The sequence below is a fragment of the Rattus rattus genome, chromosome 16 (assembly GCF_011064425.1).
Source record: "Rattus rattus isolate New Zealand chromosome 16, Rrattus_CSIRO_v1, whole genome shotgun sequence".
In the NCBI taxonomy this organism is placed as follows: Eukaryota; Metazoa; Chordata; class Mammalia; order Rodentia; family Muridae; genus Rattus; species Rattus rattus.
Genome location: NC_046169.1, coordinates 17,614,340 through 17,633,938, shown reverse-complemented (window position 1 = coordinate 17,633,938; position 19,599 = coordinate 17,614,340). Strand labels below are relative to the sequence as shown.

At 46.6% G+C, this 19,599-nt stretch overlaps 1 protein-coding gene across 9 annotated transcripts in view; it reads right to left on the bottom strand.

Annotated features, from left to right (window-relative positions):
* Cux1 (cut like homeobox 1) overlaps positions 1-19,599 on the bottom strand; it is a 320,437-nt gene that overhangs the window by 136,379 nt on the left and 164,459 nt on the right. For all 9 annotated transcript variants that reach the window (XM_032886312.1, XM_032886313.1, XM_032886317.1 and 6 more), the window contains exon 4: positions 5,272-5,350. In XM_032886312.1, the coding sequence (XP_032742203.1) occupies positions 5,272-5,350 (79 nt within the window). The remainder of the gene's footprint in view (positions 1-5,271; positions 5,351-19,599) is intronic.

Here is a 19,599-nt window from a genome sequence, read left to right as displayed (position 1 = left end):
CTCTCCCAGTGCTGGGCTTACAGGTGTGAGCCACCACACTTGGCTTGGGGAGGGGTGTGTGCTTATTTTTTTCTTTTTTTAAAATATGGCCCAGTCAGGAAGAGGCTGGGGGTCAGAGTCAGGTGAATAGGCAGGGTGCAGGGAGATCCTGGCGGAATGTAGGCAGAACAGCTGTTCAACCAAATGCAGGTGCCAGCATCAAGTCAAGCCACAGAACGGAGGACTTGCCAAGCACATGTGCTGGACCCTGAGAGGAAGGGCTGTGTCAATGTCTTTGCAGCCATGAAAATCTTTATAGTCTGACATAAAAGTTAAATGAAAATTCAGAGAGCTAATAAAACACTCCATGGTAGTGGCAAGACAATCTGCTGTGGAACAGTGGATGCTGTCTGGCATTTCAGATGCTCGAGTGAGCTCATTCCCATGGGAGGTGTCAGTCACAGGAGCAAGGTGCACATTTGACCCAAGAAGTCTACAGACCAGGGAAACTCTCAACACATACCGTGTTCAGTTTACTCTACTCTAGCTTTTGGAGAGTTTCATGTAATCCACATTGCCTTACACTGAACTTAATATAGAGGTGAGAGTAACCTTAAACTTCTGATCCTCCTGCCTCCACAACCTTAGTGCTGGGATTACAGCACCACTTACCTGGCTTCCCATAGCATTTTGCAGAAATGATTTGATACATCCATTTGTACATTCACTGAGTAAATACCAAATCTCTACTACATGGCAGACAGTGGAGTAGATACCTGGGAGATGATTAGGGACAAGGCCACACTGTTTAGTGTATCCTCTGAAAGAACCCAGGGCTACCAAGTACGGCCATTCATTCATAGGGTCACATTCTCAGAAATGTGTCATGAGATTCTGTTATTTCCCAAGAAACTTTACATAAGCTAAGGCAGGGAGGTATCACTAGGTGATACAGCTTATATTGTTGTTGTACATGTGGTCCCTTGTTGGCTAAAACAGCTTTGTGCAGTGTCCAACTGTAGTTATAACAACAGTATAGTTAGTTCAGTTGCTAGACTGCCTGTCTAACATGCATGAGGCCCTGGATTTAATCCCTACCAGTGCATGCCTATAATCCCAGCACTCAGGTCAGAAGGTTAAAGTTATCCTCAGCTACTTATCCTGAGCTATCTCAAAGGGGGGGGGGAAGCGGGGGCAAGCGTAGTAATGTAATGCCACTTGTGAGGCTGAGGTAGGAAGATGGCGATTCTGTCTTCCTGGACTATAGAGACCCAGACTCTGAGATCAGAGGAAAAAGTGTCAGGACAAGGTAGACATTGTAGGATGCAGGGTCCTTATATAAATTAATCTGCAGGTCTAGGGAGCGGTGAACTGAGCCGTGCTTGTGGCACCTGCAGTGTGGATAACAATGGCAGGAGTTGGGATAGACATATCCTACAAGTAGAAGGCTAGGACTTGGGTAAGCAGACAGGTGAGAGAGTATCACCTATAAGCAGCGGGGACCAAGAGAGACGACAGTGTTCCTTAGGTGGGATCAGGGACCATTAGCCATCCTAGAGGGAAGCCCAGGAGACAGCTGACCGTGCAGCTTCTGCTCAGGGATGGGAGCTGGAGAGAGCTGAAGCCAAGTCACTGCTGTAACTGCTGGGGACAGCCGTCTGGGGTCCCTGGAGGGCTTTGCTAACTGCCTGGCTCATACTTTTTGTGTGCCTGTTGCTGGGTTCAATGTAAGAGAATCAGCCTTGGCCTCGAGGCAGCTTCTAGCAGACCCCACAAACAAGGAGCTAGAAAAAGCAGAGAAGTACAGCTCCAAGCAGCATGATGCCTGGCACCACCTCAGGACCTAGCTTTTCCTGGGCTTGGCAGCCCTGCTCCAGCTCCTGGTATCACAAGGCATGTAGCTGACATACCTGTTGGCTTCCCCAAGTTCATGTGATGAGTTCCTGTCTCTCTCAAGTAGAACTCAATATATATTCTACTGGACTGCAGCCTAAAGCCCACAGACGATGAAGGCTCCCAGACCCCTGCCTGGCTGGGTAGCTGTCAATAAATGAGGCACTATTGACCAGGCCTTTCCTGGAAGCCTTGGCCACAGGATTACCTCATCTAAGCAATCACCAGACTGCATGAACCAGGTGGCGCAACCAGCCCAGTTTCCTAGGTAATCTGTCAGATCTGCCAATCCACAGAATGTCTAGCATTCTGAGGATAGAACTGATCTACCTGGAATGTCAGTGTGCTTTGGTTGACTTTGATTTGGAGGCCATGCAGGCCTGGAACTGCATATGTGGCCAAGAATGACCTTGAATTCTTGGCCTTCCTCCCTTCTTCTCCTGAGTGATGGGATTACAGGTGTGTACTACAGTGCCTGGACCTGTGGCTTCAGGAATGCTAGATAGGCACTCTATCAACTAAACTACATTCTCAACTCCAAAACTGTATTAAAGTTTATTTAGTCTATCTTCAATGCGAACTTTAACTCACTAGTCTACTGATTCCCAACCTTCCTAACGCTGTAACCCTTTAATACAGTTCTTGTGGTGACCCCAACCATAACGTTATTTTGTTGCTACTTCATAACTATAATTGTCCTACTGTTATGAATTGTAACCTAAATATCTGATATGCAGGATGTCTGATATGTGACACCCCGTCCCCCCAAAGGGGCTGTGACACACAGGCTGGGAGCTGCTGCTACCCAAGCTTGGTGGGGTGGCACACCTCTATATCTAGCACTTGGGAGGACTGTGGTATGCTAAGAGACTAACATGGAGTACAGAGCGAATTTGAGGTCACCATTAAATATACACTACAACCCTGTCTCAAAAATATGAGCTGGTGATGGCTCATGGGTAAAGGCGCTTATAGGACCTGAGTCCATTCCTTGGGACTGACAAGGTAGAAGGAAAGAACAGACTCTGACAAGTTGTTCTCTGATGAACACACATGCTCTGTGGCACATACTACTCACAAACAAATAGATATATGGAAAAATAAAATCCTCCAGCCCAATAAAATTATGAAAACTACCAATACATAAAAAGTCTTTATATATATGAGAGACTTTAATGAGAAAAAGAATTGTTTGTGTTCTATGGGAAACTAAGGCAGAGTATAATTACAGACTAATAATCCAACACCCTGTTAAGTAGTTACTTAGCTGGGAAACGTCACTAAGGGAAAATCTTGGTACAAACTTGACTGTGTACAGAATATAAGTTTTAGTCTGAAAACAGCATCTGAGGTCAAAATGGGGGTAGGCCTTCGGTGAACACAAGGCCGGCTTTGGCGTCCACTTCAAGTAATTCCCCAGCTCGCCAGACCCTAGCTTTCATCTGGGACACCGTAGCCTGTGGGAGTCTGAAGTGAGCAGAACACTGCTGAGGGGGACAGACTAAGAACACTAGGGAAATGAATGGTGTGGAAATGGCTGTACTTTTCCTATCAAGTCTGCATCCTGGGAGTAGACATCACGCGGTTCAGAGAAAAAAAATTTTCAGATGTCTTACACATGAGAAGCAAGTCCATAACATGTACACTAAAAAATGAAATGAAAGAAAAGAAAAAGAAAATGTAAGAAGTGTCCATCAAATTGGTGGAATTTGAGGAATAGTGTGCTGGTTAGTTTTTGTCAATACGGCAATACTGGGAAAAGGAATTGCCCCTGTGGGCAATTGTATGGGGTAGTTTCTTGATTAGTGATGGACACGGGAGGGCCCAGCCCACTGAACGTGGTGTCACTTCTGAGCAGGTGGTCTGCGCTGTCCAAGAAAGCAGGCTGAGCAGGCCATGGAGAGCAAGCCATGGAGAGTAAGCTGGTAAGCGGTGTCCTCCATGGTCTCTGCTTCAGTTCCTGTTTCCAAGTCCCGTCCTAGCTCTTCTCAGTGATGTACCATGATCAGGACATCAGTCAAATAAGCTCTTTTCTGCCCCAAATTAATTTGGTCCCCGTTTTATTACAGCAATAGAGAAGCAAACTAGGACATGCAGTGTGCTCTGACACCAAATAATTTACCTATAGTTCAGAAGCCTCCTTGTGGGTCTTGTGGAGGCTTCAGAAACTCTCGGTTTGGGGGTTGGGGATTTAGCTCAGTGGTAGAGCCCTTGCCTAGGAAGCGCAAGGCCCTGGGTTCGGTCCCCAGCTCCGAAAAAAAAAAAAAAAAAAAAAAAAAAGAAACTCTCGGTCACATATAAACTCTTCCAGAAAATCATAAGGTCAGAATTTAGAACTTAGAGCACGATAAACAACTAAGGCAATAAAAAAAATTGGAACACGAGAAAGTATTCTCCACTACTATGTCAATCCCACATCCTATCCACTTAAGAGATGAGAAAATTGAGATTCAACGGAAGGGGGGGGTAGGGGAGGTGGTGGGCGTGTGGGATACAACTGAGACCTCAGAGCAAGCCCATGGCAGGAGACTACATTTCTGTTTTCTGTTCAGAGAATTTCTTGTTTGGTTCAGCTCTAAGAGAGGAGAGCAAAGCCTAAGGTGGCATTGGTAGGGTGGCTGTCAGCAAACACAGTGCTTCAGACCAGACCCTTCTCACAAGAAATGAGAACACCCTACAGGCACAAGAGAGAGATTTCTGCTTTGTCAATATGTCTACTATGGGCGATGTCTGCACAATTACCAAACAGGGCAAACACGTGACTGCAGTGTGCGTGGGTCCTTTGGTTTCCTTATCAGCAGGGGAAACATGGCTTTCCTGTGTGACTTCTGCTCTAGGACTGAGTTAGGATCCACGTGATCATATCTAGCCTGATAGATTGTCAATCACATGGAAGCTGAGGAGTGAGAAACCACACAGCCTTAAAGGACTCAGAAGATGCCGCTCAAATCCTTAGTCACAGGGACTAGGACTATCAGCTTTAGCTCTTCAGTGAAAGGTCCTTTTCCAGAACCACTGGTCCTCCGTGAGCCTGGATGGGGAATAGATCACACCACGTGCTGTCAGTGCCATTTGCAAAGTCCTGCAGGTGGCATCTGTACTTGGGAGACTGCAGCAGAGCACTTGCCACCAGCTTCCCCAGGACACACAGCATTCTGCAGCATGGCCACAGAGGCATGCGCTTCTGTGCTTACAAAAGAATCAGCTGGTGAGTCTGTGATTACACACAGCATCTTCCTGTTTGCCCAAAGTCTGGATTCTAGAGAATTCACATTCCCCAACCCCATGGTTTTTCAAGGAAGCTGCTTTAGTGACCCATTCTTCTTAGGAAAACTAAGAACAGCCACATGACCCAAGCAGACGCAGATCCTCCTCACTGGCTAGCAATGCCTGACTTACCTGGAACATCAATTAGTCTCTTGTACACAGTCAAGAAGGCTGCTTCTGCTTCTTTGCTCCTTTTACTCAGTGCATCAATCTGAAAGGCAGGAGACAAAGAAGAGAAAGAAAGAACTTAATGTACCAAGAGTTCATCTGGTTTTTTGTTTTTGTTTTTTCTGAGAAGGTCTTACTATATAGCCCAGAGTAGCCCAGAACTCCTAATCCTCCTGCCTCAGCCTCCTACTGCACACATTTGCTTATGTCCTAGTTGTTGGAACAAAACTTACGATCCTATGGATAAGTTATGGACGTGGGGAGGTGCTGTCAACAAGGGGCTTAGGGAGAGAGCACAGATATATACACATGGGACTTACTGGCAATGACACTGGATGGGCAAGTGGAGTCAGAATTCAAGAGGCCATCCCTGTACATGGAGGAGAACATGTACCTGGTATACACCACAGTAGAAGATGCCCAGGGAATGGCTGGGAGTGGAAGACCATTTGAGTCTGACAATGCGAAAGGCACTGGGAAGTGGTCAGTGGGGAAAACGGGAGCATTCTGAGTCAGTGTGAGCACAGAGCTGGGTAAGTCAAGGACACTGTGGGCGTTCCCAGCAGGCACAGGGGGAGGTTCTGTGTTGGTGGTGTCTTATAAACTGATCCAGCTAAACCTATGTCCCTCAACCATGTCTAGATATCGTAGAAAGGTGGAGTAGGACCCTCATCCCTGTACTACTTGTGTGCTATTACTTCCCACCACAACTGCCGAGCTAATAGATGGCTCTCTCTCTTGAGGCAGCAAGACTTCACACGCACTAAATTCGTACCGCTCAGGAAAAGGCCCTGGAATTACAGTTTCCTGCTGGCCTTACTCAAGATCACTCTCTCTCTCTCTCCAGTGTTATTAAAGAGGGAAAAGATGGGTCTTAATTACAGGGCCTCTTGCCTGGGCCAGGCAACAGTCTGTTAAGGACTGAGTGTAATCTGGGAAAGGAGGGTGAATTGTTGAAGAGTGGAGGCCACAGGCTCCTAGATCTCAGGAGAGCTAACACAGGACAAGGAGAGACACTTCTAAAGCCATGCCCCAAAGAAAACAGCTGAAGTCACTTGTTTAAAGTTCAGATTATATTCTTCCTTCATAAAATAAAATTGTAATTTAAGTGTGCACATCCTCGCTCATGTGGTATCTCCCGACACAATCCACAAGGCAAACACCCTCCCCCAGTCTCTCTCCAGGGTCTCTTTTAGTTCACATTGGCCTTGAACTTCCTATGTAGCTGTAAATGAGTTTGAACCCCCGATCCTCCTGCCTCTACCCTTGAGTACTGAGAAAGGCACACGAAGCTGCTTGGCTTGCTGAAGGATGAACTGCTTTTTATGTACCTAGCTGCCTTCGTGCTGGGGTCCCCCACACTGGCTCCAGGAACCATCTGAGCGCGAGCCTAGTGAAGCGCCTGCTTTTCCCAGGTGTTCTTACTGAGAGTTACTAAGTGGTCGCCCCGGCAGCAGAGGAAGTCCAGTTAGTGGAGACTCCTGATCCGTCAGATCCCAGTTCCAGTTGCTTACATGCCCGAGAGGGGGCATGCGGAATTGTATCTCTGGAACCACCTAAGAGCTGAGGTCTTGGGAGGCAGAGGCAGGCAGATCTCTGTCGGTTTGAGGCCAGCCTGACCTACAATGCAAGTTCTAGGACAGCCAGGGCTGTTACACAGAGAAATCCTTTCTCGAAAAACCAACCTCCCCTCTGAAACGCCCCAAACCAACCAATCAACAAAGAGAACAAAATTAAAAAACTCCTAACCCCTCACAGAAATTCCTGTGGCTTCTGTAGGTGATGTTAATTGGAAGTCAGCTCTGTAAACCTGAATTCAATAGGATTTTATTCAGATTATATTCTTCCTTCATAAAATAAAATTGTAATTTAAGTGTGCACATCCTCGCTCATGTGGTATCTCCCGACACAAAGTTACAAAAAGGGGTAACTTGGGTGCTGGGGAGGTAGCTCAGATGGCAAATTTACAAGCACAGGACTTGAGTGTGATTCCTAGAACCTATATAAAAAAGCAGACACAGTGTGGCAGGTCTGTAATCCCAGTGCTGGGGAAGCCAAGACAGGAGGATTGTGGGGCTTACTGGCTCATCAGCCTAGCCTGTTTGCTGAGCACCAAGTCAGCAAGAGACCAAGTGAGAATCTTAGAAGAAAAGGATAGATGGATTCCGAGAAAGAACTCTTAGGATTGTTCTCGCATCCACACACTGCATATATACCCACCACATGGATACACCCTCCTACAAAAACACACATACACATTCACCCACATACAAACGCACAATAAAATGAAAAAAAAATAAAAAGAAACATTGGCATGTGAAAAATGGTTATTCCTTCCCCCTATTAAAAATAGCTAGCCCACCAAGGGCCAATAGCCCATAACCCTCCCATGTTTTGATGTGCCCCTTTCTCCAACTTTTGACTCTATCACGGCCTTCCCCTTTGTGTCAATTAGCTAACTGCATCAGATTGTGAGGCGAGCTCCAATAGTGAACTGATGCAGTATCACTGCCTGCTTTAGAATAAAAACTAAGCAAACTTTTTGCCCCATGTGCTTGGGGTCATGGCCTAACCTTCCCAGGTTACACACACACACACACACACACACACACACACACACACACACACACACACACACCTATCTTGCAACAGACACTCTTGGGGAGAATGTCACCGACAAAGGAAGCCTGTGCTGCCTCCACACAAGGAATGTCATCCTTGTTCTTCAAAAGCAGCCAGCCAGCCCTGTTCACACACTCATCTAGTCCTTCAGTCTCAGGACTATGAGGCACTCATGTCTAGTGTTTAAGCCACTTGACAGTACCAGGAAACTAATTCCATAGCTCTGAGCTCTTCTTCCTTCAACCCTTCCACAAATGTGACCAAGTTCAAATCCAGTCCCAAGTCGACAAGGGTAGGCAGTGGGCTTAATCGTCTAAGAAGTATAGAGTTAAGTTCTTTTTTCCTTCTTTCTTTCCTTCTAGGACAAGTAGCGCAGGTTACTTTCAAATTCACTATGTAGCTGGGGATGACCTTGAACTCCCCATCTTGCCTCCTAGGTATGTGTTCCCATTCCAGTTTTTTCAGAGTAGGGGGTCGAACAAACCCTCTAAATAAAATAAGCGATTTCATGGAAAGCATGTATAAATGCTCTACAGTGGAGCCGCATCCCAGTCCATGAGGTTTAAGGGAGGCTGGATTTCCAGCTAAGGCTGCCAGCTCCCTGGCAAGCCTTGCCAAAGTGTCTGGAATGATCAGTACATTGAGAAGTCTGACAGCCTCTCTGTGAGCCCCTTCTGCCTCCCTCCCAGGGCCGCTGCCCTGAAATATGCTCTAGCCCCACCTCATTCTTCCGGTGGTGGCTGTTCACCGTTCACCACCAGTGAGCCACTGCCGCTCTGTCTCCAGGTTTTCACCTGCGCCTTCTCGGGCACATCCAGGCAAGGCAATGTCTCTGCCCAAGTCGGCTTCCTCCACTCAGTCCAGACTTCCCTCCGGCTGGCAGAGCTCCAGGGAAGAGCAGGGTTGGGAGGAGGTGCCAGAACTTTGGGGCTGGCTGCTTGACCAGAACTGCCAGCAGCTAGAGGTGACAAACTTCACCTGCCAGGGCTGAGCAAGCAAGTGACCTAACATAGTCAAGTGACCTAACACAGTATCCAACACAGTGGAGGAGAAGCAAGTGACATTGACTTGGTTCCTCGTAGGAGCAAGCCTGCAGGTGTCTATGAAAGGAATGAACCCTTTATCATTCAAAAAGGGAGGCAGGAAGGAACCCGGCCCATCTTTATCTGTCTGTCAAAACGTGCCTAGGCAGTGGCACACTGGAGCATGGCAGTTCTTTGGGAGAGATAGGAAGGGAGAGTGTGAAATCTGGCTCCCAGGTTATACCTAAAGGCTCCTTGGTTTTCAATCTATCTACTGTTCCCACCCCATAATAGCAAAATGAACAAGAGGAAAGGACAGAGGTACCACTGTGATGGCAGGACTGGGCTGGAACATGAGAACACACAGGCTCTGGCCACCTGTAAAAACTGTCCTGCTCCACGAGCTTCCTCTTCTGTTTGGGGCTCGCCTCCTGCCACACCTCCCCCTCCAGCCACACCCAGTCACTCCCTGTTCCTGAGAGTACCAAGCAATTTCCACTCAGCCTGGAAGGCGCCTCATTGGAATGCTCTGCTGATGTCTGGGACTGGGCTCAGATCCACCTATAAATTGAGGTCACTCCCACCAGCATAGGGGATCAGACTGTCGCTACAAGGCTACAGACCAGACTCCCCTCCTCGGGAAGACTCCAAAGGACTATTTCTGCTGCAGCTCCTATATTCTTTCTGAGAATGGAAACCCACACTCAGTGAAGAAGGCTTTCACAGCTTGGGAGTTTGTCTTCACGTCTCTGAAGCTGGCTAATGTGGAGAGGGCTGCCTGTGCAGGAGCACCTGTTTTCCGGGACACAGTGTAATGGTAGCCTTGGGCTGTCCACAGCCAGTGGAAACCCTTTCCCACCACACACATCTAGGCAGCTTTCTACAAATGAGCCTCGACCTCCTGTAACATGACCACAGGCTTCCCCTATACATTTCCTCTTTCTGTCTTCTCATTTTCAGTCAAGGCCTCATGTAGCCCAGGCTGGCCTTGAATCTGACATGTGGGCAAGTATGCTGTTGGATTTTTGAGGCCCCCCCCTTCCATTGCAGGAATGCTGAGATCATAGGTCTACAGTAAGTACAGGTGATGGCTTTGTGCATCCTAGACTGGGGTGTACTCACCGAGCCATGGGCCTAGTCTGTTACTATATTTGACAATTCGAGCCTGTGTTGAAGACTGTATTCAATATTGGGTTATACTAGTGCAAGAAGAAAAAGAAATGTAACATTTCCAGAGTAATCCCTCTATGATGCCGGCTTAACTTAGGGAGCTTTATTCCAAAGTTGACAGGGAGCTGAAGTTCCAAAACTTATATAGAGATGGCAAGTTAATTTCTATAGCAGTAGCAGGAACGCTTTTTCCAGGACCCTGGGCATGGTGGCACACCTCTGCTACCCCAGCACCTGGGACTGGGAGGCAGAAGGAGTTCAAGACCATCCTTGCCACCATGTTGAACTGAAAGTCATTCTTTTTTTCTTTTATTGGATAGTTTATGGATTTACATTTTAAATGTTATCCCCTTTCTTGATTGCCTCTCCAGAACCCCCCTTTCCAGTCCCACCTCCTCCTGCGTCTATGAGAGGGCTCCCCCTCCCACCCACCTAGTCCCACCTCACTGCCCTGGCATTCTCCTAGACGGGAATCGAGGCTTCACAGAACCAAAGGCCTCTCCTCCTACTGATACCAGACAATGCCATCCTCTGCTACATATGTGACTGGAGCCGTGGGTCCTTCCATGTGTATTCTTTGGTTGGTGGTTTAGTGCCTGGGAGCTCTGGGGGTGGGGGTGGGGGTCTGGTTGGTTGATATTGTTGTTCTATGGGGTTGCAAATCCCTTCATCTCCTTCAGTCCTTTCTTTCTCTAACTCCTCCACTGGGGACCTTGTCCTCAGTTCAATGGTTGGCCGTGAGTATCCATCTCTGTATTTTTGTCAGACTCTGGCAGAGCCTCTCAGGAGACAGCTCTAACAGGCTCCTGTCAGCATGTACTTCTTGGCATCCACAATAGTGTCTGGGTTTGGTGTCTGTATATGGGATGGATCCCCAGGTGAGGCAGTCTCTGGATGGCTTTTTCTTCAGTCTCTGCTCCATATTTCCTTTAGACAGGAGCCATTCTGGGTTAAACATTTGGAGATGTGTGGGTGGCCCCATCCCCCAACCCGGGGCCTTGCCTAGCCTCTGGATATGGTCTCTACAGGTTCTCCCTCCTTTGTTGGGCATTTCAGCTAATCTCATCCCTGTTGGTCCTGGGAGCCTCTTGCTTTCCTGGCATCTGGGACTTGCTGGTGGCTACCCCGGGTTCCACCTCCCCCATCTCTGTTCAAATTCCTGACTCTCTGTATATCATTCTACCTCCTCCCATATCTGACCCTTCCCCCTTTTTCCCCCTTCCCGTTCTCTCTTCCTCCTAAGTCCCTCCCACCCTCTACCTCCTGTGAGTATTTTGTTTCCCTTTCTAAGAAGGACTGAAGCATCCACATTTTGGACTTCATTCTTCTTGAGGAAAAATCAGTGTCTCTGTCTCTCTCTGTGTCTCTGTCTCTGCCTCTCTCTCTCTCTCTCTCTCTCTCTCTCTCTCTCTCTCTCTCTCTCTCTCTCATTTATTGAATGTGGAGGTCAGAGAGCATTATACAGGAGTCAGCGTTCTCCCTCCATTATGTGGATTTGGAGGATCAAATTCAGGTCGTTAGGCTTGCTGGCAAGTGCCATTACTGTCTGAGCCACCTTGCCAGTCCAACTCATCTACCTTTGAATGAGGAAAGTGTGCGTTAGTAAAAATCTGAAAGAAGATGTAGCCATGGAGAATGAATGGGTAAGGGTGTGGTCAGAGCAGAGGTGTGGGCAAATGGCAGAGGAAGAAGAACGAGGATAGTCAGACTGATAATTAACATTTGGGGGGCCCTTAAGTTGCCACTGACTTCCATTTTTAGCACAAGACTGTAGGGCTGTGAGACTGGAAGATTAGCTGTCTGCCATTTCCCTAAAGCTCAACCAGAGCGGAGAGGTAGGCTGAGAGGTCAGGTCACGCACACCAGCAGGCTAGGAACAGGTCGGAAGGCCTGGCCAGCTGCCCGTCTCACGCATTAGCCCTTCTCACGCATTAGCTCATGCACTCCTTCATCCCCACCTAAGAGTGGGAGGAGGCTCACAACCCCACCAGCCCAGCGCCCGCCCCTTCTTCCTTCCCAACATCTTTTACTTCAGGAAAACCATGGGAGAGACGCAGAGAAGTATTCCCAGAGAGGGAATGGCTGCCTAAGGTAGTGAAATAGTTGGTGGACTGCTGGCTCTGTATACATAAATCCCTGGGTTCTATCCCCTGCACCTTATAAACTGGTCACAGTGGTACAAGACTGTAATCTTAGCATGTCCTTAATCCCAGCACTTGGGACATATAGGCAGGCAAATCTTTTGAGTTCAAGACCAGCCTGGTCTACAAAACAAGTACCAGAATAGTCAGGGCTACACAGAGAGACTGTCCCAAAAAACAAAACCCCTAACAATTTCTGGGGCTGGAGAGACAGTGTTTTCCTGAGAAAGCATGAGTTATGAAAATCTTAATTCCAGGCAAGGAAAACCTCCCTATAAATTGTTGGTCAGGGGGAAGATACCCCTCCACACACACACACAACACAGGTTACATTCTATTCCTTAGCCATCCACTATATCTAGATAGTGTGACCCTAGTGATGAAGATAGAACCTATTTTAGCTGCAAGACATGGAGCTCCCTCCTGGCTGGACCACTATTGAAGTGCCAAAGGTGTTATACAGGATGCTGAGGAGAAAGTCATCAACGGACTTATCCTGTCATACTCCATGCAAACCCCAATACTACTAATGTGCTACGCAAGATGTGCCTACTTGTGTAATTACGACATGACAATTCTCCGGTTGGATTTGAGGCTTGCTCCACAGGAAGGAATTCATGCCTGGCACTGTAAACCTGATGTAAAGCCCATGGCTTGGGAGGTTGCAGACCCTAATGAGGTATCTTCTACTGTGGTTTGCCAAATTGCCTTTTAAATATTTATCTTTATACGCATAGATTAGTGCAGCGGTAGACTGGTCAGAAGAGCATCTTTGGGCAGTAGGCGGCAGTCAATTGATGCAGAGGCTCATAACTGGTTAAAGTGCTGAGAAGACTGACTGTTGAGTGCTCAGCCCTAAACAAGACTACGTACAAAGCCCTCCAATGAGAGCAAGAGACGGGGAGAGTGCTATGAAACGCTGTCTTCTAGATATGATTTATGAACTCAGAGCAGCTATGGTGACCGCGCAAGATCAAGCCAGCCAATATTCCAGCATGGATGAGGGAAGGGCTTATAAGGCTCCACCCCCAGCTGAAGAGCTATTGGTAGTTGATGGCTTCCGGGGGAGGGAGAGTCATTTTTCGTTGGGCCTAGGGCTGATTGTAGGTTGCCCACGCTCCACAGGATGGCCCCATATGCACTTCTATGTACATAACAACCAAAAGAGGACATAATAGATGGAGAGGGAAGTTTTAAGGGTCTGGGAGAGAGAAGCAAAGAAGTGCAGGCTGGCAGGAACCGGATGTAGATCTCTCCTGAGAGACACAGCCAGAATACAGCAAATACATAGGTGAATGCCATCATTAAACCACTGAACTGAGAACGGAACGCCCATTGAAGGAATCAGAGAAAGGACTGAAAGAGCTTGAAGGGGCTTGAGACCCCATATGAACAACAGTGCCAACCAACCAGAGCTTCCAGGGACTAAGCCACTACCCAAAGACTATACATGGACTGACCCTGGGCTCCAACCTCATAGGTAGCAGTGAATAGCCTAGTAAGGGCACCAGTGGAAGGGGAAGCCCTTGGTCCTGCCAAGACTGAACACCCAGTGAACGTGATTGTTGGGGGGAGGGCAGTAATGGGGGGAGGATGGGGAGGGGAACACCCATATAGAAGGGGATGGAGGAGCGGTTAGGGGAATGTTGGCCCAGAAACCAGGAAAGGGAATAACAGTCGAAATGTAAATAAATACCCAAGTTAATAAAGATAAAAAAAAGGGTCTGGGAGAGAATGGGAGGGTATAGATTTGATGATGTTAAGATACACTGCAAGGCTGAGCATAGTGATATAAGCCATGCTTTGAATCCCAGCACTCAGGAGGCAGAGGGAAGCAGATCTCTGTGAGTTCTAGGTCAGCCAAAGCTTCATAGTGAGAGGCCCTTTCTCCTAGGGCTTTGGTTTTTTTTTTTTTTTTTTTTTTTTTTGGTTCTTTTTTCAGAGCTGGGGACCGAACCCAGGGCCTTTGCGCTTCCTAGGTAAGCGCCACCGCTGAGAGAGGCCCTTTCTCAAACACAAATGAAAAATGAGTTGCAGGCCATCCCTGACTCAATGGTGAGATGATGTCAACAATAACAATAGCAACAACAATAATAATATACATTGTAAACATATATGAATTGTTAATAGAAAAACTAAAAGAAGGAAGTATAGAATTTACTCTGAAAACCATAAGACATTGTAGGAAGAAATGAATTAATTGGAGGTCTTGGCTGAATTGAAGACTTAGTACTGTAACAATGGCGGTGGCCACAAAGCTGAGTTACAGATTCAACGCACTTCATTCCAAATCCCAGCTGGCTTCACTGCTGAAAGTGAAAGACTGATCCTGAAATCTGTGTGGAAATGCAAGGGCCCAAACAAACAAACAAACATACATACATACAATAAAATAAACATAAAAAATTCATACTTCCCAATTGAAAAATTACTACAAGCCATGTTTACCAAGACTGTGGCATTGGCGTAAGGAAAATAATATAGACCAATGAAGGCTGAGAAGAGCCTTCTTCTTACACATCATGATGTTTGACAAGAACAACTATCCAATGGCAGAAAGCTTGCTTTAATTCTGGAAGTGCTAGAGACTGAACTCATGACTTCATATATGCTAGGCAGGGGCTCTACCACTGAGCCACGGCCCCAGCCACATCTTTAAGTTCATTCTGGGAACCTAACATTTTAGTCATTTGATTCTTGATGTCAGTCTCATAAATAAAATTTTGAGCCAATGACACAGGAAAATCTAATGAACATGCAGATGTAGCTTTTTGAAAGGAAAATCTGTAAAAAACCAGGCATGCTGGTCATTGAAGTTTTCCCATGTTTGAGCAAATCTATGTGACTAGTATTAATTTTAAGTAATTAAATTAATTAACTAATTTAATTTTAATGAAGCTGAAGTAGTTTAGGCTTATAGGGGAAGTAGTATCAGTTTATTTTTATACCAAACACGGTTTCCTTTCCTTTCCCCCTTATCTTCTCACTGTCCTTTCCTGCCATGCCCCCACTTCAGAACAGTTTCTTACAGCCCAGGCTGACCTGGAATTCCTTAAGTAGTTGAAGATGTCCTTGGACTTCTGATCCTCTTGCTTCTACCACACGGGAGCTGGGATCATAGGCTGCCAGCATGCCAAGTTTATAAATACTGTCTCTAATTCTCACCCAAATCTATTCCACTGAGCCCTCATGTTCATCATCTGAGGTAGCAGAGGCACTGAGACGTCAGCTGACCTGGCCAATGTCAAAGTCAAAGGCATCAGATCTTAAAAATTCTTAACTTAAGGCCTACTAATCTTATCCTGATATTCCTGAATTGGGTTAAATACAGAAGCTGACAGAAGATAAAGGCTTTTTATTAACGGAATGTTTTAATTTATATAGCAGAGGTGTTTTCTCCATCCAAGCACTTCCTTCCTTCCTTCCTTCCTTCCTTCCTTCCTTCCTTCCTTCCTTCCTTCCTTCCTTCCCCATCTGTCTGTTTATAATTTTGGTCAACTTGGTATATGCTAAAATCACCTATGAAGAAGGAACTTCAATTGAGGAAATACCTCTATAAGACTGGACTGTAGGGGAGACTGTGGGGCACTTAATTGCCTGGAAGGACACAGTCTACCGTGGATGCTGCCACCACTGGGCATTTGGCCCTGGGTTCTATAAGACAGGCTGAACAAGCCACAGAGAGCAAGCCAGTAAGCAACTCTCCTCCATGGTTTCTGCCTACAGGTTCCTTCCTTGGTTTCCTGCCATGGCTTCCCTTTATGATGGCCTGCAAGCTGTAAATGAGACCCTTCCTCTCCATGTTCTTTTTTTCATGGTGGTTGCCATAGTAATAGAAAACAAACTATAACAGCATTGCTCTACTTGATCCATGCAACCTTGCTAATCCCCATCCATTCAATTCCACATTTATTTCATGTCCTCTATAAACCCACCCAACCCATCTAACCACTCATTCACTTAACTATCCATCCACCCATTCCCATTATCGACCAAATCTTCACTCAACCCCACCCATCCGTCACCCTCCATCTGTTTTATCATCCCTCTTCATCCCATTTCATCCATTCATCTATCCAAGCACCCAACCACTTCTTCCATTAACTCTTCCAATCCATCCTTCTGCCCTACCCACCTGTATCATCTATCCTATTCAGTCTGACTACTCTCTCGCATAGTAATCCATCGACACTCCTCATCTGTCCATCTATCTTTACCTACGTCTGTCACCCATCTCACCCATCTACCCATCCATCCTCACCCATATAAATTCATCTATCCATTCCACTGAACAATATCCATCCACCTCATTCACCAATCCATCAACCAATCAACTCTTCGTCCAGCCACAGCCATCTATCTATTTACTCCTCTTCCTTTATTTAGTGAGGGCCTACTATGCACTAAGCACTGTGTAACACGGGGATACAGGTCTCACTAATCATTAAACTCCATGAAAACAGTGAGTGCATTAATCTGTCATTACATATCAAGGTCTAATTCAGCTATGGTTTGGCACATAAATGTCACTGTACTAAAAAAAAATAAGCAGACCTTGTCTTTGAAAAGCTCAGAGTCTAGACAAAAGACTGGCATTAAGAGTTGGACTTGGTGAGGCAGGGTTACAACTCCACTCTGAACTGAGCAGGGGTAGGGCTGGGTGAGACTTGCTTAGCTGTCAGAATCACTAAGTAATAAAGAGTGATTTCCACATGATAAAGGAACTGAAGTAAAAGAGACATGTCCCAAGGTGCCAGTGTGTGCCACAGTTTCCCTGGGTGCTGACATGGGTCTCTAGATCACACAGGACCTGCTTTTCTTGCTTTGGGCACTGGCATCTGTTGCCTGAAATTCTGAGAGAACACCACCAATATTTCATTACCCTCCCCCATGCTTTCGAAGCTCTCTTTTGTCTGTTTCCACCAGTTTGGACTGATTCAACAAAACTCAGCCATCTCCGATATGACTGGCTCTGGGATACACCAGAGCCCCTGAACGTCCTCCTGGAGGAGCAGGGCCAACCCTCACTTAACTCCAGGCACACGGAGGCTGCCAGGTGCCTGTTAGGCAGCTGGGAGCCAGTTGCACAGGGGTTTCCCAGCTCAGAGGCCAAATGACAGCTGGGTAGAGCACACCCACTTGGGTCCCCACTGTAAACATCCAAGAAATCTAGTGATGGCTACCGAGAGGACGTTAAAAATAATTACCCTCTGAAAATATTAGATTTGCTCTGGATTGTTCATTACACACAATGGTTTAATAGGACTTTTATTGAATAGCTGCAGAGCTCTGGGCCGAAATCAATTTGCCTTACACGCGGAATTTTGATGTGTGCTGTTGACTTCCCCAACACGGAGCAATTTGTAATAGCTTTGGCTCGCTGTTGTTTTCAAAGCTCCCTGCTACATCACAAGCATTTATTTCTGACCACAAAATTACATTTATTCAACAGAAAGCAGCTCCGGGTCTTTAAGAGGTTAACTTCTGGAGTGCTTGGCTGCTCTCCAGCACTGAGGAGGAGCTCGGGCGCAGTGGCCCCCTGTACACAGGGGCGGCAGCGCCAGGCGGGCGGCCGTGATTAATAGAGTGTTGAGTGCGCGCCTTTCCACATGCGAGCTGCTCAGGCCTCGGCTCCCATAGATCATGGGCTCGGCCTCAACATATCTGACTAAAATTGAATTTGGCTTCTCTCTCAACCGTTCATTTCCTATGTTATGCAAGGTTATATCCTTTTCTGCATGAGCAGAGCTAAACCAGCTGCAGCTTTGGAGGGGAAAATGTGCTTTCAATTACAGCGCTGGCCCACTCGCCTCAGCGCAGTCCTGCGCTCCTCTAATTGAGCCATCACCCAGCCAACCTCCAGGAGGATCCTGTGCTGGTCAGGCTTTGGGGTTTTGTTTTAAGATCGTTAAAAATGCATCATGCCCATTGCCACCTTAACCACAATGGTGCCTTTACTACTATAGAAAGGCCCAGAGTTGAGGGTGGTTGGGCTGGATAAGAAAGAGGTCTCTGGTGAAGGGCCAGAGCAGAGGGCCACATAAGAGAGGGGGAGTCCCTGTGTTTTGTGCCTGAGATAGTTTGTGTTCAACATGCCTTAATTCTCTCTACAGGCGCCTATTAAAGACACTAGCCTTAAACTTGTAGGTTCTTCTGAGATCCTTGATCCTTAAAAAAAATTATTATTGTGGTGGGCAGTGGTGGCACATGCCTTTAATTACAGCACTCTGGAGGCAGAGGCAGGGCGATCTCTGTGAGTTTGAGGCCATCCTGGTCTACAGAGTGAATTTTAGATCAGTCAAGGTAACACAGAGAAACCTTGTATCGATACACCACAACTACCACCACCACAACCACCCTGCAAAAAAAAACCAAAGAAGTTTTTGTGACAGGGTCCCATGTGCCCAGTGTGGGCCTAAATTTGGTATGGGCTCAAGGATGGCTTTGAACTTCTGATCCTCCTGTTTCTATCTCTGAAGTGCAGGAATTACACACTATGTAGCCCGTTAGCTTGGGCCACATATGATCCTGTATAAAACAACAACAACAAAACACATACACACTTATAATAATTATAACATATATTATATATGAAATATATTTTATTCAATAAATGTAGGCAGCTTTTTTGAAACAAGCTCTTACTACATAGTTGAGGCTAGCTCTCCATTCACCCTGTATTCGGGCTGGCCTTGAACCCTGCACCCTTCTGTACCAGTTCTGGTCTTTATTTCTGGAGGGAAGCACTCACTAAGTGTGTAAACCTTCTCTTGCTCATTTGTCCTTTGTTATAGGGCTTCACCCATGAACCTTTTGAGGGTGGAGAGTTGAACATTATTACCACTTTCCTTCCTTGTCAGCGTGTCTAAGCCTGTAGCCTTACCTGAAAACCCAAGTTTCCTTGGCAGACTAAAACTATCACGGGCCTGGGATGGAGCTCAGCAAGGAGTCTACCTCCTAGCATGCAAGGGTCCCTAGGTTCCATCTAGCATTTGGGAAGTGGGACTACAAATCCAAGGTCCCTCCTGGCTAGATGGTAAGCAAGTCAAACCTGGGCTACGTGACGCCCTGTCACAAACAACAAACAAACAAACAAGCAAGCAAAAGCCATGATTATTTTGTTCTGAAATAAATACCGCAAATGACAAGACCATGCTGGAGTCTTTTTAAAGACACCCCCATGCTGTGTCTTACGGGTCTGTGTTGTAAGGGATGTAAGAACATCCTACAACATTCTTTTGGCCATAAACTCCATTTACGCAACCTGGGTTGTCATTCCTTGGTTTATTATTTTCAAAATTTGGAATTCATCTGCAGGTCCAGTTTAACTTTACTTA